This window comes from Sander lucioperca, chromosome 18 (genome assembly GCF_008315115.2).
Source record: "Sander lucioperca isolate FBNREF2018 chromosome 18, SLUC_FBN_1.2, whole genome shotgun sequence".
In the NCBI taxonomy this organism is placed as follows: Eukaryota; Metazoa; Chordata; class Actinopteri; order Perciformes; family Percidae; genus Sander; species Sander lucioperca.
Window position 1 is genome coordinate 23,932,545 of NC_050190.1, and position 16,974 is coordinate 23,949,518.

Consider the following 16,974-nt stretch of genomic DNA (forward strand, 5'->3'; position numbering starts at 1 on the left):
GTGAAGGCATGTTTTTAAAATCAACTTAAACAATTTTAAACCTCAGCTCTAGACCCACTGAAAAGCACTCAAACACAGATCATGATTATATAGCTGCACAGTACGTTATGGTGTAAGATTAGTGCGTAGTACTGTTATTACATGGTGAAACCAACACATAAGTTCAGATGATATTATAATAATAATAATAATAATAATAATAATAATAATAACAATAAGTAAGTAAAGTTTATTTGTATAGCACCTTTCACAGATAAAAATCACAAAGTGCTTCCCAATAAAATGTAATACAATACAACAAATTAAAATACAAAAACATTTAAATAATAATATAATAGTCATATAAACTCTGATTCTGATACACACACATACATAATGTTGTGTATGTACACATCTTCATATACAACATGTATACGTGATCGCAAATATATTCTGTGATCACACCCGTAGTACTGAGCCTTACTGTGTGTCTCAAACAAGCAGCCGCAAATATAAGAATTTCTTACGCCTGTTGCAGATCATTTTTAATCATTATCTTTTTGCATGACTGCTATTTTTATATGCCTCCTTTTCAATTGGACTCGTATGAAATCTTTTATTGGTAAGAAATTGTGATAATTTGACATTTATCTCAATGTAGAATATTAGCACCTGTGAAATGTTACGGACATGTATTGGTAACAAATAAAAAGAAAGAATCAAATTAAACTCCTCACTTGGTTCGTGTGTGTGTGTGTGTGTCCTGTAAGTTGTGTGTTGTTGCATGTTCGTCTCTCACTGGGAGCGTTTCAGCTTGGCGTTGATATAAGCGTATCACTTTCCTTCATGTAACCACTTCTTCAGCCTCCTCCTCGCCCCCCCCCCCCCACCCCCCTCCCTCTGAGCACTTAGTTGTTTGAGAACCTGTCAGCTGTAGAAGTTGTGTTAGCCAATCGAGTGTCAGTCTTTTCTCTCTCTCGGTGGCGGGGCAGTCGGTGACTGAGCATAGCTTTAGTGCAAGCTAAAACAACATGCTCAAGAAATGCAAATGTGGCTGCAGGAATGGGTGGGTTACCGCACACATTCTCTCCCTCTGCCAGTCTATCTCTTAGATAAATATGCACACACGCATGCAAACACACACACACACACACACACACACACACACACCTGTTGCACAGGCTTCGGGGTAGTGGCTGCTCTTATAGACTCATCTTAACCTCATCTGGTAGTAGCTTATATGGAGCCACGTTGGCATTTGACAGTCATCATTAATGTGGGAGTTTCTCTCTGCCAAAATGGAACGGCTCCTGGTTTTTTGCCCAGGGGCCTGTGGTGATAGACTAACAACTGCGACTTGCAGACTGATGGAATTGTAAGCGCTTAACCTGTCCTTTTTGTAATGGAGTGCTGAATGTGTATGTTTGTTTCAGACTTGACAGCTTGCAACATGTGCTGCATGTATTGCTAGTAGCTAAGCAACAGAGCCACCCTTCACCTGAATTCCCTGCACACCGCGCTGATCATAAATCTTCCGTAGAAAAGTCCCCCTTCTCCTCTCTCTTTTTTTTTTTTTTTTTTTTTTTTTTTTTAAATAAATACACCCTTTCCATGTATATTCCTCATCTTCACCAGTAACATTTCAATTGAGTGGCTCCACTTTGACAAGCCTGCAATTTGGACATGTCCTTCCCAATGTGGTTAAGGATTAATATAAATTAAGATGTCCAGGATTTATACACTACATGTAAAAAGCAGTGATTCATGTCAGTGTGATTGGACACGCATGCACACATACCAAAGACACGGAACCAGACACGTGATTTTCCGAGCCCAGCTTTTTCTTTTTAAGAGGTTTTACTCACCTGTGTGCTCAATGTTGCTGTTTTAAGGCATTAAGAAAACATTCTGGCTGTTGTCAGCTTCTTTTAGAAATGTTCATTGAGCAGGAACACGCATGAAGCACTGTGTTCACCCAGTACTCTGCTCTGTGTTACTCTGCAAATGGCTGTCTTGTTTCTGATTGCATGTGGTGAAGTAAAGATAACCATATGACACTGAAGTCAGACTCAACATCATTATTATAAACACGTGTCTGCCCCTATTTTTTAAAGCTACGCCTTTTAGACCCTCGCCTCCATAAAGCTGACCAACATTAGACTACAAGAGCAGGGATTATTAGACTTTCGAGAAGCTATTCCTCCTGTCTAGAAAACACACTGTTCCTATTTTTTTTTTAAATACTGGTGTCAATTAAGACAACCACATTTTAATTTTGTTGCATGAGTCAGAGGAGACTAACAAGACTGTGCTCAGATCATGTAGCTTAGTTGAAAGGAAAAGTTGTTTGGCCTTGTTGTGTGTAGGCTGAGGTAAAAAAAAAGAGAGAGAGCATGTAACGACTTTTTCATGCCACTCAGAGAGTTAACCATCATTTACTGTACGTGATGGATGGTGGATGGTAAAGGGGTGGCCGTGAGGGCTGGCTGGTACAGCGACTATGTGATCATCACGTCCCTGTGATGTGGTTCACATACGGTCAAAGAAACACTAGGATCCCTGAGCAACGGTCCGTGACCACTGGATGCGGGGAAGAGTGCTTTCCAAGTCAAATCAGCTCCTGCATGGGAAGGACTGTTGACACTGTCACATGGAGGGGCTGTTTACGCTGTAACACAGGAGGAATGGAAACATGGGACCATAACTAAAGCAACCACCCTCAGCAGCACATAATGCTATGTAAAAGAGCAGGTGAGCAATATTATCAAGTTATTAATATACAGCTGTATCTCCATGACATGAGCCCAGTTTGTTTAACGCTCTGGTTTTGACTGCAGGGCTAGACAGGGCTTGCCAGACGCACTCATAATTTATTACACTACACTTTCCCCCCTCCAAACTTTGAGAAAGTATTTTTGCATCACTTTGCAAACATGTCATTTGTCAACTGGGCCGTGTGCTTTTCTTTTGTAATGAACACGTTGAGTTGGCCCTGCTGAGCTCTGTTTGGGTCCGTTTGTGGCTGCTGAAGGTTCGTGTTTAGGTTACATGTCTGATGACCCTGGAGACCGCGGGCCAATGAGCCTTTTTGTGGCTTTCTGAATGCACATGGACTCCACCTCACCCCGGGAGTCTGGGAGTCTTCGGCTCACAGATCTCGAATTTTAATGCAAGTGATGTTGTAATTTACTGTGTTTTAGAAATAACTGAAAAATATGATTGAAAATTTTGGTACATGACATTAGACCTTTTGCTATTATTTACAAAGGATAGTAGGGCTTTCAAAATCATATCACTCCTTTTATAATCCCTTAAGGCGGACTTTTTTTTAAGTTCAGAAAAATAAACAGTGAAATTAGAAAATATCTCTATATTTCTGTAATACTGTTGCATTTTATATTTTTATAACTTGATTTTCAACAAAAAACATATGCTTCAGACCCTACATTTATTTGAGGAAATTGTGCAAAAATCTATTTTATCTATCAATATCTATATATTTTGGACTTTTATATACATATACGTTTTTTTTCTTTAAACCATGTATTCCTTCAGGCATAAATGTTTATGAATATAGAAAGGGCCATATTAAGTGTAACGAGGTGAGGTTGTTTTAATGACAAACTATTTATAAAGAATTGCTTTATGTGGTGACAAGGCTTGTGTGTGCTCGAAGCATTTCTGATGAACTTTCCTAGTGAGCCGTGACGCTTGGTAATAGAAAATACAGGCCTTATATAGGCATGCACATAGTTTTATGAAAAACAGTTTCCTGCTCATGTAAAACAGGCCAGCAGGCGACAATACCCCGGATTTACCTTAAGTTAGCCACACTGACCGAAAGGGAGAGGGAGGATAAATATTGTATGCCTCTTCTGTTCTCAGATTAAAAATGTTTATGATTAAAACAACCGGCGAACTCCATGAAGACCAATAACAGCCAAACAATTTAATAAGATACATTCAATTTCATTGTGCAACATTTGTCAATTGTTAATGCTCTAGACTCCAACATAAGACCAATGCCAATTTTGTCTAAACGTGCGTGGAGATTCCCATGCTGTCTGTAAGGCGAATTGCACTTCATTCAACGTACTTTAATCTAATAAATAAACTTCTCGCTGGAGCTCTTGCATAGGCTACATTTTAAGAGAAGTGGGAAAACAATGCTCCATAAGACAGTTACTTTTATCAAAACATAACACAAAAAAAGCATACAAACATTTTAAAAAACCAATAGCAATTATTAAGCACCCTGAAAAACTAATGCAAAGTTTTCCCTTCTTTGATTGCTTACTCATGAAGTTATACATTACCCCATTTTGCCCAAAGACATTTGCAGAAGTGTGCAGTAAAAAAATCTGAGAGGAATTGTGTTGATGGATGGAGGAGCAGTCATACATCAGTCCTTCAGTACACCTGTCTGTCCTGCAAGTTCTTTCAGACAACAAAGTTTGTAGTGAAAAAAAATGACTGTTTATTCCTTGTTTGTCTTTGGTCGGACTGTGTGTAGCAGAGGAGGAGGGGCAGAAATATGGGTCCGGGGGCCGAGTCCTTCATGGAAAGGAGGCAGTGGGAATGAAATGAAGCCAGGGGGGACCGACTTGGTGTCTCATGTCCTCGCCCTCCCTCACTCCCCCACTCTCTCTCCCATCAGTCTGACTTCACAGCGCCGAGGCAGTGACTGGGTGGATGGCGTCACGGTTGGCTGTCATGCTCTTGAAGGCCAGAGGGGTGGTGATGTCACAGTTGTGGGGAGATAGAGCACTGCCACTGGCCGGCTGCCATGTGGGACCGGTCACATAGGCCGACGTGGTGGCGCTGTACCCCATGTAGGGTGACACTTGGGTGGTGTGAGGGTGGTAGGGAGGGATGCTGGGTGCTGTGACATAGCTGTTCACTGTGGGCAATCCATTCGGCGTCTGGGAACAAAAGAGAGGAAAAACTTGGGTTAGACATCTGAAATGTCACTGATAACTTATTTTTTGGGGCCCCCTGCTCGGTGTAGAAATGGTTAGTGATTTTCATTCTGTGGTTTTCCTCAGATTTGAAAGAAAAAAAAAAAGTCACTTGACAGAGGATTGAGAAGCAAGACTCAATGTTAAGCTACATTATTTGGTGACCCCCAACCCAGGTAGACGCACACAAGCAGCTGAGTTATACAGTAATGAAAAGAAGCTGTAGAAGAAAGTGAAAGGAGAAGTGATTGAATTATAAACAGCAGAAACTTAAATTCTAACTTCACAGCCACCACATAAAAAACCCATTTTCCCAATTTTGATGAAAGTATGAATGATCAATTATGCGCTCTCATGCCCCTGGAACATATTAAACATGGATAAAAACCATACATGTGTGATTGCCCGTCTGTCTATGGGACTTGTTTTCTACCCAAAAGTGGACGTTTAGTCCGGCGGCGTTGATACACCACGTCAGACGATGGGAGACAGGGTGGTTGGGGGGCGCCACAAAACAGATGTCGTGAGAGATTGAGAGTGAAAGGGCAGGAAGAGGGGAAATATGATAGAGAATAAGTCGAGGGTTCGGAGCATGAATGGGCTTTGCTTTTCTGGCACAGCGACAGGACTTAACTTGAGGAATTCACCAAAGCATTTCAACAGGGAGGCCGAATTTCTGTTGCTGGGTGGTCTACGACTACCGAGAATTATTTCTAAAAGTGAAATCTTTTCAGTTTCTTTGACCTATTTTCGTGTATTTTTTTTAAATAGATATGGAAATGATACTATAGGCTGAAATTTGCGGTGCTTATAAACCTTAACCATGAAGAGACAGCTAGTTTTGTGTGTGTATGCACACGCTTGTGGGTGTCTGTGGGTCTGTGTTGGGTGACTGTGGGTGGGTGTCTGTGTGTGTGTGTGTGTGTGTGTGTGTGTGTGTGTGTGTCTTCACTTAGCTCAACAATACTGAAGCTTATTTCACAAAAAGCCAAACAGCATTGAGCTGTGTTTTTAAAAAAAAATTTTTGGAAAAATGTTTAAGAAACAATGAAAAGCACCATAACACACACAACTACAGTACACACATAATGTGTACTTTACAACTACACACATATACAAAATAACAGGAAAGACCTTTCAGTGTAATGCAATCCCTAGACAAACCAGCAATGACCACAGAGTTATCAACACCTGTCTGACACAATGTCAACCAAATTTAAAATGTTTACAAAGGGTGTATCTATGGCTTTTGTATCAGATTGCATCATTTGTTGAGGATTACCTGTCATTTGTCCACCCCTGAAGTGTTATACCTATATATCCCTAAAACTTCACTATATCTTAGAATTGTGTTTTATTTAATATTTATATATCTATAAAATATATTATCCTACCTAACACAATGCAAAACTTGTGGATTGTTTTTAAATCTCTTTTTTGATAAATTATTTGGATTATCTTCTTTTTGTTCGTCACAACATTTGAATAGTAATACAGGTGTTTTGATGTCTTTTTGAATTGGTTTTAATAACAAGTAAACCCAGAATTGAATCATGAATAAAAGCATTGACGCCATTCATCCAAATAATTTCAACTCAAACGGATTAACTTTGTCACGCTCTGATCCCATTGTTTATACGTCAAATAAATCATTAAAACTATTTAAAAGCGCGTTAGTCTAGCGCGAAAATTAAAAAGTGTATGTGTTCAGAAAAGTAAGTTTAGCTGAAAGTTTCAGTCGTTTTCGTAACATAAACGGAATCCCATCCAAGCCGCCGCGCGCGCACTGAGCTCGTGACTGAACCTTAAATCTATTTTAATGATGCTCTTCTTCTTCCAGAGAAAACCCTAAGAGTCCCATGGGTGCATCTGCCCTCCAAACAGCGCCTATAGGCCACATGTTACTACTCGCAGCCTCTGGCCTTGTACAGAAATGAGTGGATGTGACTCATGTGATGTTTGCAGTGTCCCATTTGAATAAACGTACCGATAGTCACCCTTAAGGAGAATATAAGAGTTAGGCCTTTAGCTGTAAAGAAAATGTGGGAAAACGTTACACTTTGTTTTGGAAATTTTAAGAAAATGAACAGCAGTTTTCAGCACACCCCGTGCATGTTTCTCTCAAAAACACAAATGCAGATCTATTTAACATTAGATCTGTGTGAGCAGGCTGCAGTAGCTGCCTGTACAAAGCCACGGTTAATCCTCCAGCCTTCACTTGCTTCACCATCCTTTGTTTTTCTTGCAATAAACTCTGTAATTTATAGAGTTGTTATTTTCTGCATTTAATGGCTCACTTCTGTTTTTGTACGGTTGGTTTTCTAACCGCTCAGACAGTCAGTGTGTCCACTTTGTGCTGGAACTTCTACACGCTACTAATCTCACACGCATCGGCCTAGTTTTCTGCGTAACGAGCATGAAAAGTGCCCCCGTCATAAAGTGGCAAAATAAATGATGCGGCATGAAATAGTTTTTCTTACTGTCTGTAACGAGAATCGCACGCCCTGTCAAGAGAAGTGAAAACAAGGACGCATGCGCGCGCACACATGGGGTCATCATAGCCCATATTTACTATACTCTAGAAAACCCCAAAAATAAAAGCCCATTCAAAAATGTTTACTAAAGTTAGTTTTTGATAGAAACTTAGAGACAAAAAAGCCAACTTGATTTAGGGACTACCATAAATGTATTTATACGTATGGCGTATGACGAGTTCTTAAAAATTAGGAAAACTTAAAAGTATTTTTAATTAATCTGAATGTGTATAATGTGTGAAATTCTGTGCCTTCGTCCCAACCATGCTTTTCTTTTTAATTAGGCTATTTCACGTCTTTTGTCGACTTCAAAAACTCAGTGTACAATAATAATTAATGTGCCGAAAGTTTAGGCCTGCACGACAGTTGTTTTAGACAAAATATTAGCTGCTACATTTTGTCACAATAAACCTAAATAAGACCAATCTTGCAGGGGTAAATGTTCCTTCTATGCAGTTCAATATCTTGGCTCACACCCTGCATGGGATTATAGCACTGGAACCAACCCATTAATTACTGTAGGCCTATGTCAGAATAATTTACCAGGAAACCAAAAACAGACTATATACTAGTCTTACCTACAGGAAGTGGAATAAAAAAAAAATTGTGTGTATATATATATATATATATATATATATATATATATATATATATATATATATATATATATATATATATATATATATATATATATATATAATACAAATAAAAGCACCATTACCAGCTAGCCAGAGAAGGAGCGCATTAATGCTGTGGCATTCCCAAGCCAATTATCAAAATATTATAAAGAACTCAAGAGATCAGTTAGATTTAAAAAAACAAAAAAAAACAAAAAAAAAAAACAACAGCTTGCCAGAAATGTGGTCACTAATTGTTGCATTTTAGGTTTAAAAAAAAAAAAAAAAAAAGAGGTGTCCATTTTTTTACCTGTGTGTATTTTGCCTCAGGTTCTAAATGCGGTTTATCCATGCCATTGACTAGTGGAGCGATTGCTGGTGGGAAATTAGTCCTGTTTATAGCGCTCCATTCTTCTAGTTTGGCGCTGGAAAAGGATGGACTGTCACTAACTGGGGGGGCAAAAAAGAAAGAGAGAAGAGAGGGAGAAGGAGATTTTAAGATTAAGAGGAAAATGACCCGCACAGGCCGCTGCTTCTAATGCATCCGTCAGATTAGCCAGGTTGCATAAAACCAGACTCTGTGACATTTTGCGCTGAAGCACTATGATTTTTTATTGTACGCACAAATCGCTCATATAGTATCCAATGGGCTTTAATATGCGTAACGTTTTTAAACTTTTCTATTCTTGATCAATTAAACAAAAATACCAGTTGTAGTATGCAATATTTACATAATCTGATGTTGGCACAGTACTTTATAACTCTCTGCAAGTGAAATATTATCTTCCTAAAATATAAGTTCTACGTATTTTATCTTGTTTCAGTCATTTTCTTTCAACCATTAATCAATGAACGTGATCAGGCCTCAACTTTTTCTGTTCGGGATTTAAACTAAAAACACTAAACTCTGAGAAAAGAAAAATATGAAATGATCTCACGATGATTTCATGTGCCTCAAAGTAAATTGAATGAATGAAACTCAATGTTCTGGTTGCTCCTGAAGATCAGACAGAGGCCCAGCTGAAGATGGGCAGAAGTGAGGTGACTCTCTGGTGGGTCAGGGACATTTGAGCCCACCAAAGCGTCTTCCTGTCGTGGGACAAATTAGATTTACTTTCACCGTCTCCCTCCTTTGTGCGTGATGGATATTCTATTACACAGTCCCAAACGTTTACACTTGGAAAATCGAGCCCACCAAAGTTATAATTCGATGAAGACCTTTTTTAAATATGCGCTTTGTACATGTTGAAATGGTATTTTTGTACGTTTGCAACTGAATTCTCCCACAGCAATGTATGCAGCATGTGCGTTTAAATCCGTGTTCCCGCATGCGCGTCAAGTTAAATATTAGCTCAAGTAAAATTACTAATAGTTTATGATTATTAATACTGCACATTTAGTCTTGCTTTTTAACTATTGCATGCTATTTTTAATAATAAATGTTTTAATAATCTGACTGGTGAAATCACTTTGATGCAAATAAGCTCTCACCACCTCAAACGTACTGTAAAACTTAGCATCCAAAACCCTGCCACAAACATCTGCTAATAATTTGGAAATGCACAAATTGTTTAAAAAGGCAGCCTTTTGAAACACATTCCTCCCCTTGCGATTTCTCGTGGATATCTGCCTTGCATTTGTCTTGTTTAGATTGTCCGAGTTAGGTTCTCGCATGGCGGTGGAAGTGGAGAGGAGCCGGGGCGTGTTTCTGTGCGTGGTAGCCATGAATCCTGACAGCAGGACTGCTTGCAATGGACTGACAGCACTTCCCTTCCTGCCACTGGAAAACAAGCTCTTAGAAAAGCCCTTTCACAACACCGAGTCGACCATTAACACTGATTTATGCCGGATCCTGTTTCCCTGTTTCCAAAACAGTTGTGGTATTGTTGAGTGCAAGCCAAAGCTATCTGGGCCTACCTGCATGCGACACATACGACAAACACAACACATGCAGCAGAAAACGCATCTTAATGTGAGCTGGTTGGCTCCTTTTGGGCCTGGATCCCGGTTAAACCTGCTGAATACGCAGCCCTGCACAAAAATGTCTGGCTCAAAGTCATGGCAAACATTCAGCACACCTCATTGTGATGCACTTCATCTCACCGCCTTTCCCTCCGCTGTACCTCTAATATTCCACATCCGCCTCTTAATTATTACTGCAAGCCGGACCATCTGTTTCTGGACTAACCTGCCTCCCTTTCAAATCAATATCAGCCGGCAGGTCAAATGGCATTTAAGCGATCTCCCTCCATAGAGGCCTTTGAGTTTATAACATCCCAATAGTAACTTTCGGGCCTTTAAAAACAATTACAGTAATTCAAATGGAAAAAGATATCCACTTTCTCTCTCTAACACACACATTTGCACTCTTGCGAGCAAACCTCTCTTCAAAAGTTGTTTAAATGTAGTGCAATAAACAAATGCAACCGCCCTCCATGCAGCCATGCTTACTTTGTTGCTCTGTAATAGACCGTATCCCCAGAATATCTGTCACAGAGTGCGAGGAAGGCCATATCCTGTGCATGGCCATGTGTCCGGGAAGGGTGGGCATGCCAGGGGGAGTGGGCACTTTGGATGTCGGGTATGAGTATAAGTGGTTGTAGGGTATCGTTGGTTGTGGCGGTGGGTGAGGCGCCTGCTTGCCCGACTCATACTGGCTCTGCTGAGACAGATTCCCGATCTTGTTGCGGAGGATCCGACTGATGGAGCTGACGGAGGGCAGATTGAACTTGTCGCAAACCCCATCGGCGAGTAGCCTATCCCGGATCTCCCAGGCAAAAATCCCCGGGTCTCTCTGCTTGTATGTCCGTATGTGCTTGACCACGGTGGGTGTGGTGACCCGCGGCTTGCTGCCTCCGATGGCCCCTGGGAGGATGGAGCCGGTCTCGTTGTAGCGGGCCAGGATCTTGCTGACGCAGCCGTGGGAGACGCGCAGCTGCCTGCTGATGTCACACGGTCGAATACCGAGCTGGGCCAGCTCCACTATCCTGAGCCGGATCGCGTTGGGGAGCGGCCTGCCGTTCACGAAAACACCGCCGAGTTGGTTCACCTCACCGAAGGCTGGCTCTGGTGTCAAAAACAAACACACAGACGGGCAGAACAATGAGACAGCGATTAGGTAACCGACCCAAGGCCCCACCACAGACGGCTTTAACCCGGGTGAAACCACATATTTAAAATGCCTGATATTTCTTACCAAACACATAATTGTATAGGCTACCATCAAAGACGGTAAATATGTAAATTGTTAAACTGTGTTTTGTCATTTATATAAGAACATTATGTAACCAAAACTCTTTAAAGTGTCTAAATCGTTGGGTGCATCTTTTTAAGTTTTAAGTGTTTTCACCAAAAAAGCTCACTCTAAAATACAAATGTATGACTTTGAGTTGTGTATAATGCTTTAAAAAAAAAGTACACACCAATAGCTGACTGATAGACTAGTTGTCATGCACAATGGCTAAACTTCACACGTATGTCAAAACTCGTGCGTAACTGACACATGTAGTAATTCAGTCTGCTGGTGTCTCCCCACTGGATTAACCGCTAAAATGACCCGCCGAAACATCACAGACAGGCGATATATCTCGTTATATTTTCCCCACCTTGTCGTTGGACCGTTCGCTGCATCCCTGACAGGAAAAAAAAACAAAAAAAAACAAACGATCCAACATTGAACTTACCCATCGTGTTAAAGCCGCAAACGAAGAACACGGTGTCCGGTTTGTGCCTCCTGCGTGGATCCTGCTCCGCGTCCAGCGTGTCCACTGTCCTAAACCGCGTCCAAGAAAATTTTCTTGCGCGATAAGGAACAACAGGGACAAAATTCTCGATCTGTTTCCTGACGGCGCTGGAGACAGGCTTACATTTCAATCTGTTGAAATGAGGAGGTTGGACTTCCAAGCTTCGCCCCCGCTGATTGGCTCGGCTCCCCAATAGACTTTCGAGATTGCTCAGAGCTGCGCTGCTATTGGTCCAAAAGTTTGACATGACAAGTTCACAGAGGACCCCCCCGTCCTGCTCTCTCCCATCAGAAAGCAAAGCTGGGGATATACCACCATGAATGCGTTTGTTATTGAGACAGATATGGTGAGTATAAAGCAATATCAAGATTTTGGATCAGATCTCTCTTTTCAACAGTGATGTGGCACTAAATAATAAAAAAAAGATGCGTAAAAAGATCCAGTGGGTGACCATCACATGGAATCATCTGAAAAAAAATAATCATGAAAAAACAAACTTCTTCAATTAAAGCCCCATGTAACATATCATTCTTTTAATCTTTGTTTTATTTTTCATAACAAAGATAAAACATTTCAAACTAAAAAAAAGTTCAAGTTCTAATATGAAAACAAAAAGGTGCAAAACCAGAGTTTGAGTGGCTTTTACGCTCCAATACACCACCCTTGATCTCAACCTTTTAAATTGCATCATTAAGGAAATGGGAGGAAATTAATGATTGGTATTGAGTATTGGAATTGGCTGGGTGATGTTTGTTAATTGTATCTCCGTGCGCTCGAGGATTATCACACGTTTTACCACATTTGTCGCCCATGTTTTACTCTCCTTTTACGCATCAAGCACTGACTGACACTTTGTAAAACACGCTAAAAACAAATCCTTCACGGGGATGATGTTTTGCTGAAAACGAGGCGATTAAAAGGCGAACATTAACCTTGGAAGAATCTGTCTGGTCATGCAGTTTGGAAAAAAAAAACTGCAGATGCCATATTTATCTCTTGTGCCAATTTTAAATTAAATGTTATTTGTGTTGACGTGTCTGTAAAACGAACATTACACTTTAAAGTGTTTGAACTTAATAATTTTTCCTTTTCAAACTGTAAGTCCATTTGATCTGCAGTAAGGCTTTGCACCGGACAGGCCAAAAGGTGCCTTTTTGCCAATATGCACTGCAAGCGTTAAGGCGTAGGCTACATAACTCTCATATGATAAAGAAATTACCTTTTATGTCTTAACCTTGATATGATTAGCTTTTAAACGTCTGCAGACCAATATCTCCTAACGGGATTATTTCTAACTTTACTACCTCTGCTTATTTGCTCTCGCTGTACAGAAACCCCACTTGCAAGCAATAAGAAAGATTTGTTGCTCCCCGACACGAGAAACAAACACACGCCATAACTTTGCGCCTTCACTCTCTCCCCATTTTGACACATGCTTTGGGTTTTCTCGTGTCATATTTTAAAAAGGCCACGGCGCATGACTGACCTTCATCTCTACAACCTAAAGGATCACCGTGCATGTAGACATCAAAAGGCGCTCCTGTACAGCCGTGCAATTAGGAATATTGTTGAAAACCTCTGCAGACATTAAACACCGAAGCTGCTGTGAGGGGCCAAAATGTACACAAGGTATTCCTCAGCATTTGTTTCAGCTCTGTGAGCTGCATACTGCAGGGTTGACGTACTACACCTAGGCCTACATTTTTTTGGTTTAGTTTCCCCACTTTTTCATGGTGGCATAAATCTCTGAAATTGCACAGATTACAGCGTGCACCTTTAACACTTATACAAGTCAGTAGACGGGTCTTTGAAGGAGGCGTATTTTAACGCTTTTCTGGAAATATTTGTTTACATGAAGCGTTATTTGCCTTAAGATGACCGACCGGGGGCCTTAGTTTACTCATTTAAAAAAAATGTACCACCGCGTATGCCCCCACCTGCCCACCCTGCTCCGCTCCCAGGCCGCTAATGCGTCAAGGATAATGTTTACCGTGGGGAAACGTGCTCAACTTGTTTCCATTGAGGTTCCTCTGGTGGCTGAAATAACAAAAGGTCAATGGTGAGGGATTAAAGGTCTCCACAAACTTTTTTTTTTTTAAACTGAACGGACACCTGAACGTCCTTTTTTTTCTGTAATATAATAGATGATACTCCGCGGGAGGATGCATGACGCTGCAGCCACATCACCGCTTTTTATTCGCGTTTATGAATGACATCACACAACTGGAAAATATTAACATGAAATCGCTGGTTGGAATAAATAATTGAAAGTTATTGAAGTATTTGTACAAAAGTCAAACAAATGATGTGATTATTACAGTCAGAAGAATCACTGCACAGCGATTTTTATTATCATTATTATATTATGCGTTAGAGTTTAAAGCGCATTGCCATGGTTTGTTAATAATACTATCCAGACTCGACATGGCGGTCACATGCCTGTACAGCTCACAAGCCCGAACTCGTCCATGTCGAATTGAATTGTTTAAGACAAATTGTGTAAGGACGGACTCAAAGCTTGGGCTGTCTCTGCGGGAGACAGTATCGGCCGATTCATTCCCACTGTTTCTGTGGATTTGGCATCACACTTATCCGCCTGTACATATTCTGCTGTGGTCATTTTCATAATAATACTCCAATTTGCAGCACATACAGATCTTTCTTGGTTAACAAACGATAATTACATTTTTTTTTTTTTAAACTTTTACTTTGAAAGTGTTCTTGGTTAAATCCTGCAGGATGTATTAGGCTATGGATTTTAGACTATACAAACATGCATAGCACTGTTGTGTGTCCGGTGCTTTTACGGTTTATGTGCGCCTCCATAATCTCTGATTTAAGGCTTCAGGGACATTTTGTAGAAATAAAATCATATTGTAGTGAATGTGACATACATAATTCACCTTTCACCAGTCTAATACTGCAATTTCCACAATATTCTGATACTTTTTGAGTGTTTCTGAGTTGTTGCTTGTTTGCAGCAAAGTGACCTGCAGCCTCCAATACACGTTTTTACATAAGGTTTTTCTTACCAATTTATTTACTGTATAGCCTATGTTTCTCTTCAAAAGGTCGTTTTTACATTACCTTGCAACTGCGCTCAAATTATTCAACCTACAAACTAGCATTACAAGAAAATGTAGCCCAATTGTATATTTAAACTCTTGGAAATGTGAGATATTTTAGATTAAACTTTATTGTCAATGGAGTACTGAGGCAACGAAGCCGTAACGTGCAGAGAAATGCACATAGAATAAAGAGTAAGGGGTAGATATGAATATAAGATATATACAGTATGAACATTGTGAATATATTATAAAAAAATAAATAAGATATAGCTAATGATTTATATCAGGATACGCCTAATTATTCCAAATGAATAATCCATTACATTGTGTCCATTTAGTCTCTTTTACAGGTTTGTTCTTCTATTTACCTTCTGTGGAATCTGTTGAGCAAACAGCTCGTGTCCCAGCTGGCTCGTGAAGTATACTGGCTGATGTTGTACCTGTTTATATCACAGCTTTCTTTCATGTCATAGTGTTTGCCTTGCTCATAATTGATTTCACAGGCGGAGGAGGTCCTTATTGACTCAAGATGATGGAAGAAGGTGTAGGCCAAAGAGAGTTTTGTGCTACTTCTTTGTCATTTTTTTTTATTATTATTTTTTTTAGATTCCTGTCATTCAGGTGCTGTTAGTCCCAAATAATAAAGACATTGAGAAGATGCCCACTGACAGGATGGAACTCAAACTCATCCATATTTCAGGCTGACGGCATTTAGCAGGTTAAAGCTGCTCGTGTTTCAAATGTAATTAGTGAGTAAAACATATTTTATTTCTTTGAATGTGTCTTAATTACTGTAACTGGATGGCATGGTTCACCCATTTTATTCCCTGAAATTAACTCAAATCATCCACTCTCAAGGATCACACTTTTAGAAAATGAAGAACAATGTTCAGGCGGTCTGCTCTCGCTTCAATGCCAAATATCCACAATTATAAATCATATAGCGGCTCCAGATGTGACCAGAGGAGAGAAACCTACTGTTCCAAAAAGATCCAGCGGAGCTTGTTTACATGTGCATAGTGTAGAGCTATAAAGTGTGCCGCTCCCACCTCAACTGTCTTCTTCACGTGTGAGCAGATTCACTTAACCACCATTGTTTTTCAGTTCCACATTTTCCAACAAGTGAGGACTTGAGGGAACTTTTTGTTGTCACCACAATGAGAGAGAGATGCAGTGCAGCTCTAGAGATGAAAAACATACCTGTCCTGTTTTCTGACGCTCGGACTTTTTCACATCAAGTAAGATAAGAAACCGACAAAAGAGTTGCAGGATTTCGATTCAGTCGGATCGAGAAGGTATAAAGGAACCTAAATGTCTGTACCGAAATATTTAGCGGATCCACATTTCCATTTCTCAGCAGTGGAGATTAGTATGATCCACGATGTCGCGGTAAATAAAAAGTGACTAATGATCAAAAATCAAACGTAAATCAATCGCTTGTGTCTTCCGAAAAGAGTTTTTCTCCCGAAGAGTGTTTAATCCTATGTTTTACCTCATCAAAATTAATCTCAACCAAAACTTGTCTCATAATCGACGTATAGTTCTATATTTTCATCTAACACCTTGGAATTAACACTCAAATATGACAAAACACGACGTCTCCATCTTTCTCATCTAGCTGTGAAACCAAAAATAATTTCACGCTCGAGTCAGATTCAAAACTTAAGACTGGATTATTTTTTAGGATGTATTGTTGTCATGCGCATTTATATTCAGCACCTGTCAAATGGACTTTTTCTCTGCAAAGGATGATGATGATGATGGGGAGGGCATTCCGCTTCCTCCCTCAGCCATCAACCATCTTAATGTTTCACCAAGCAGCTTAATACGCCTGCGATCCGATTAATTAGAAGCAGGTCACAGATATTATTCCTTCATTGTTTTTTTATATAGTCTGAGGCACCAAACATCGCTCCTCGCGCTTCAACCTCATAAGTCAGTCACATTGTATCTTCATCTTTCAGCTCTGCTGGAAGTTGAAACCTGAAACCAAGAAATAAACTGACACACTTGTCAAGAAATCAATTTACATCACTAATCCTATTTAACTTCCTTATTATGCAACGCGCAATCAA

General features: G+C 40.1%; 1 protein-coding gene across 1 annotated transcript; it reads right to left on the minus strand.

Annotated features, from left to right (window-relative positions):
- Positions 1-3,907: 3,907 nt before the first annotated feature.
- Positions 3,908-11,975, minus strand: pax9 (paired box 9). Its single transcript, XM_031309776.2, has 4 exons — positions 11,772-11,975; positions 10,540-11,154; positions 8,399-8,538; positions 3,908-4,901 (listed from the first exon to the last, which is right to left on the minus strand). The coding sequence occupies exons 1-4, from the start codon at positions 11,773-11,775 to the stop codon at positions 4,644-4,646; spliced, it is 1,017 nt and encodes a 338-aa protein (XP_031165636.1). The 5' UTR covers positions 11,776-11,975; the 3' UTR covers positions 3,908-4,643.
- Between the last annotated feature and the right edge of the window lie 4,999 nt (positions 11,976-16,974).